The 5,895-nt window shown below is 43.8% G+C and overlaps 1 protein-coding gene across 1 annotated transcript in view; it reads right to left on the bottom strand.

The window, feature by feature from the left end:
• LOC113943861 (histone PARylation factor 1) overlaps positions 1-5,689 on the bottom strand; it is an 8,869-nt gene extending 3,180 nt beyond the window's left edge. The window contains exons 1-5 of the mRNA XM_027636201.1: positions 5,595-5,689; positions 4,368-4,527; positions 2,186-2,372; positions 1,589-1,687; positions 433-583 (exon numbers count right to left, since the gene is read on the bottom strand). Of these exons, the coding sequence (XP_027492002.1) occupies positions 433-583; positions 1,589-1,687; positions 2,186-2,372; positions 4,368-4,527; positions 5,595-5,651 (654 nt within the window). The 5' untranslated portion in view covers positions 5,652-5,689. The remainder of the gene's footprint in view (positions 1-432; positions 584-1,588; positions 1,688-2,185; positions 2,373-4,367; positions 4,528-5,594) is intronic.
• Positions 5,690-5,895: the final 206 nt, after the last annotated feature.

The following is a 5,895-nucleotide window of genomic DNA, read 5'->3' as shown; positions in this document are numbered from 1 at the left end:
CTATTACTATCCATGCTATTACTATCCATGCTATTACTATCCATGCTCCTGTTTCTAACAGATTCAACCCAACTGTTTTAATCTTCCATTTCAACCAGTTTTCTCCATGCCCTCCATTTGTTTTATTTTTTTAGACTACTGCCCTTATTGTGGTTTTTTTGGTGGTAGTTTGTTCCTTTTGTTTGTTTGTTTGTTTTTAAACTGAATTTTGTTTTACAAGCATAATGTGTTTTTATTTAGTCCTACTATTTGGAACACACTTGTATTAATTTTCCCTCTCCTGAAGTTTTAGAGAGAGGATTGGCTCTGAAAATTCTTAAATGAAGCATCCTTACTAACTAGAAGGATGACAAAAAAAAAAACCAAACAGGAAAGGAAATGAAAAAAGTTTAACAGAACTTAGTTCTCTCCAGTGGATGAGGAAAGTCATACTTTCTTATCTCTCTGTTTCATCTTCATGGTTTTTTGTTCCAGAGAATAACCCAGATCTTTTGCTGTCCTTGTTAGCTTTTCATCTAGGTCTCTCAAAACAGCACTTTTCTTTTTATCAGTCACTTCCTTAAGTTTTTTTGACAAAAATAATCTGCAAACAGAAAAAACATGCCTTAACAGAAAATAAACAAATAAATCTATAGTCTTTTAAACACTAAACCCCCAGTTCTTATAATGAAGAGTAGCAGTCCTGAGTTTATTTATACAAAGACTTGGAAATGCAAGCCTCATTTAGCAAGAAAGAAAAGTTTGGCACAGACAGTACTTGGGCATTTCTTATCTGTATCTGCATTACCATCTAGTTTATGCAATCAGCAGGTGCTGAAGATTCTCTTGAACTCAGTAGCTGTTCATCTTTCTATCTTAAGAATTCAGTTTGCTGCTTTCATGCCATATATACCCTTTGTCATCCAAGTCATGCACACAAATACATATTTATGAGTTTCCTCATGGTGCTTTCAAAACAAATGTCCTCGTTTAACTCTGCACTGCACAAGGATTCTTTTGCAGAAGCCACTATCCAGCCTGATTCCACTGACTGACACATATCTGTCCTTAGAAAGCTTTCCATTTTTAACCGGCAGGGATGAGATCTGTTGTTTACATTCCTGACGTAGAATCACGTAAAGCTTCATGAATCATCCTGAGTTACATATCCATATAAATGTTATCCTGCCCCAAGGTCAGAAATGGCACTTCTTGTATTTGTTCATTATATACAAAAGAAATGTATTTTTACATAGGCAAGAACAAGAGCCAGATGCTACTGCGATACTCCAATTTCCTTCACCACTGTTTGAGATGCCCGCCCTTTACTTACCAAGTATTTTACACCCAGTGGGTACTTTTTCCCCTGTAGAGCCTATCCCTGCCAACATATTTAAAGAATGAGCTAACTAACAATTATCTATTTTACTTCTGAAAGCAAAACACTGTAAAAAACCTATAAAGGCTTTTGAGAGAACCTTAAGACTTGCTAGCAGTGGCAGAAAATAAGCGCGAAAGACACGTAAATAAGTTAGCTGCATTATTCCACACCTCACAATTAACAGTTTCTACTCTATTTTTTATAAGTAAAAGTAAGTATGAACCTTACTTGACTGCTGCAAAGACATTATCACCAACTTGTGAAATCACACAGCCCTTCTTAGCTTCATTTGCACCAACCCACACTGGGAGCTCATCTGGCACATCCCTATTGAGGAAAAAGTACACACAAATAGTCAAGGTGTGTCCCTTTCTCTTATGTCAAAGCAAAATTAATTTGCTTCCTCACTATGCTGCCATCTCCTTCAGACTTATCAAGAAATGCCCTTAGATCTAAAGCTCTAAGACCTTAGAGCATGCCTTAAAGAGAGCTTGCATCTATACATGCAGAGAGAATACCTGTTCCCTTTAATTCATTTGACTTTTTCTTCCAAGTATCATGGCAAAAGTTAAAGACTAATAAGTGAAGGTGCTCTGGATGGCTGGGGGAGGTAGTTTGATAAATATTTAAATCTAGTCTCCAACTCCAGTACCTGTGATCTTTTTTAATAAAAAGATAATCAAGCCATGTGTTAATATCCTATTACAGAAGAGAAAGACTCTTGTTTGATGATTGTGCGCAGGTCTCGAATCATGTCTCATGGAGAAAATAGGACAAAAAACTGCATAATTATGGTCCAGCAAGAGCATGCAGGAAATTAAATACCTGAAATATCCCATGTGATACTGTGTTTTGCTATCCCCAACAAGTATAGTCTGGAATTCTGGGGGATCATAGAAGAACCTCCAATGAAGGTTGAAGTTCACATCTGTTGATTTTGGTTTTTTGTGTTTTCCAGCAAGAATATCATATGGTCCAACCAGTTTAAGTCCAACACTTGACACAAGTGCATCTGAAAAGCAAAGCATGAATTGATTTACATTCTGGTGGGTGCATATCTAGACGCAGTTTCCGTGTCACTCAGGTATCAAAAGCTTCCACAAATTCCATCAAACACTGTTTACCAGACAAGGAGAGCTGAGACATTCTTTTGTCCAGACAGCTTTCATTTGAGAGTTATTACACTTCTCATAAGAAGTAGCCGTCAACAGTTCAATGTCTAGATGGAGATCAGTGATGAGTGGTTTTCCTCAGGGGTTTGTACTGGGACCAGTACTATTTAATATTAATCTTTATCAATTACACAAGGCAGTGGGATCACGTGCACCCTCAACAAATTAGCTGATGATGCCAAGCTCAGTGCTACAGCTGACACTCCTGAAGGTGGGATGCCATCCAGAGAAACCTGGATATGCCTGAGAAGTGGGTCCATGGGAATCTCATGTATTTTAACAAGGTGCAAAGTGCTGAACCTGGGTCAGGGCAAGCCCTGGTATCAACACAAGCCTGGGGATGAACAAATTGAGAGCAGCCTTCCCGAGGACTTCGGGGTGCTGGTGGGTCAGAGGCTGGACATGAGCTGACAACATGCAGTTGCAGCCCAGAAAGCCAATTTTATCCTGGGCTGCATCAAAAGCAGCATGGCCAGCAGGTCAAGGGAGGGGATTCTGGTCCTCTGCTTTCGTGAGATCCCACCTGGAGTGCTGCATCCAGCTCTGGGGGGCCCCAGTACAGAAAAGACCTGGCCCTGTTGAAAGGGGTCCAGAGGAGGTTCATGAAGATGATCACAGGGCTGGGGCATCTCTCCTGTGAAGACAGACTGAGAGGTCTGGGGTTGTTAGCCTGGAGAAGAAAAGGCTCCAAGGAGACTGCAGCCTTTAAATATTTTAGGTACTGAAGATAGGGACAGACTTTTTAGCAGGGTCTGCAGCAATAGAATGAGGGGTAATGGTTTTAAACTATAAAAGGGTAGATTTCTTAAGATGAGGGTGGTGAAACACTGGAACAAGTTTGCCCAGAAAGGCAGCGGATGCCCCATGCTTCGAAACATTCAAGGACAGGTTGGATAGAGCTCTAAGCAACCTGGTCTAGTTGAAGATCTCCGTGGTTTATTTTAGGGGATTAGACTAGATGAACTTTAATAGTCCCTTCCAACCCAAATCATTCTATAACTCTAAAAAACCTTGTCATTTCTAGAGCATACAGGGATGGTACATTCTGTTATATAATAAACCTGAGGAGGTTGAAACCCAGATTTAGCAGTGCTTACACTGAGTTAAAGCCTTTTCTGCCTCTCACCCCACCAGTGCCAAAGCTGTGGATGTACAAGAAGCTGAAAGGGGACACAGCCAGGACAGCTGACCCCAAGTGACCAAAGGGATATTCCATACCATATGGCACCATGTTCAGTATATAGACTAGGGGAAGACGGAGCGTAATTTCGAGTGATGGTATTTGCCTTCCCAAGTAACTGTTACGTGTGACAGAGCCGTGCTTTCTTGGAGTTGGCTAAACACCTGTCTGGCCATGGGAAGTGGTAAATGAATTCCTTGTTTTATTTTGCTTCTGCATGTGGCCTTTGCTTTCCCTATTAAACCATCTTTAGCTCAACCCACACATTTTCTCACTTTCACCCTTCTGATTCTCTCCCCTGTCTTACCAAGGGGGAATGAGTGGCTGCACAGTGCTTAGTTGTTGGTTAGGGTTAAACCACAATATATCTAGGAAACTTGAGTTCCATATCAAACATTTTAAATGTACCTGCAAGAAAGGCAGATTTAGACAACATTTAGTCCCTCTGTATTGCACGATTTAAGTAATCACATTTTAGAAAGCCTGAAGTATACATCTGATTATATCCAGGATTCCTGTTTACACTCACATAAATATCCCGCATCTTAACCACAAACTGAAGCTGCATTAGAATGCATCTGACCACCTCCACTTTGCCTGCTTTCAGGCTGTTTTTGAGAGTGAAAGTTAGAAAAGGCAAAATTTAAAACCTCACCACTTGGTTTCTCAGGATCTAGTTCCTCACAAAACTTCCAAAACTTGTAGAAGTCCTCAGGCAGCCTAAGCCGATAACATGTTTCTGCTTCTTGACAAAGACTGTCAGGAATATCTGCCTGATTTGATCTTCTCTTCTTGACAGCTCCATTTTTTTCGCTCTGTAGATGAAAAAAGAAAGCCCACAGCTAATTTAGCTGCTTTCTGTCAGCTCCACCAAAGCATTTTACAAAGTTTTATATTCATGGAGGAACAATGATTAGGACCACTAGGGCATGTTTGTTAGTTAAAGCAGCATATATACAGATTAGAACACCTATTTTGGACAGAATCCATTAGAAGTGCAGTCTGATATCTGCTAAACATGTATGAAGTAGCAAACTGCTACTTTTATGTTAATGGGTTGATATAACCAACAGAAGCACTTCTATAGGTTAATTAAGCAAAGGACTAAGCAATCCCAAAGTTTAAGTTCGAAATTATTTTAAAATGACAATTTCCAATCCCACCACAGCCTCTATCTAATAAATTTAGATGTTTACAGATAGTTGAAAGTAGGGATACTATTTTGTCATGTCTGGTTAAACGACACAACAAAAGTCCTCTAGTCTCTACTGTCTGAACTACTGTGTTATTCACCATCAGGAGCAGTGCAGTTTACAGTGCAGCATTTTAAAAGTAGCTTAAAGCTGAAGTTGCTGTTAAAAATGATGTAACGTAAACCGAAGCAGACGAGGAAATATCCATACTGAGCATACGCTCCACTAGAGCAGTAGCCTCAACTACTCCGTACCTGAAAGAATAAAAATTTAAAAAAAAAAAAAAAGGCAGCAAGGTTTCTTTCCTGTTTTTAGGAAAGGTCAATGCAGAGGACACTTCCTCTCCGAAATGGGGCCGCCGCCAGGTATCCAGCGACACCGAGTGCCCCATACCCAGCGCATCCCGCCGGGATGATGCGGCGGCTGCCGGGCACAGCGCACCTCAAACGCGGCGGTCCCGGGAGAAGCCCGGGGGAGGAGCGGTTCCCTCGCAGGAGAACGAGGGGCCCTGGGGCTTTCCTCACAGCGACGGAGCAGACAGAGCGAGGAGCGCGGAGCCGGGGACCGACGCTGCGACAGGGCACCCGCCCCGATCCAGGCCCGCGGCCCCGCGGCTACGGCGCTCGTAGCTCGCCCGCCGCCCTTCCCAGGGTGTCCCGGGCCGTGTCCCGCCGCTCCCCCCGCCCCACCTGCTCTCCGGCGGCTCCCGCCGCGCCGCGCGGCCTCCGCTTCCCGCCTCCTGCCATGCGCTCGCGCCGCCCGCATCCCGCGCCGCGCGCCCGCCGCGCCCAGCGCGCGCGCTCCGCGCCTGCGCATCCCGACGGCAGCTGCCGAGCCAGCCCGCTCCGCTGCGGGATGGACGGGGAGGGGGGATCGGCTCCCCATGGGATGTGCTACACCTGGCACTGCGGCGGCCGGGCGGGCGGCCAGGCGGGAAGAGGAGGAACGCAGTTAACCCTGCATGGCGAACACGGCTGGTGCTGGAGACAA

The sequence above is a fragment of the Corapipo altera genome, unplaced genomic scaffold (genome assembly GCF_003945725.1).
Source record: "Corapipo altera isolate COAL_440 unplaced genomic scaffold, ASM394572v1 22b, whole genome shotgun sequence".
NCBI lineage: Eukaryota > Metazoa > Chordata > Aves > Passeriformes > Pipridae > Corapipo > Corapipo altera.
Note: the sequence above shows the minus strand (reverse complement) of the source record. Positions and strands in the feature narration are given on the sequence as shown.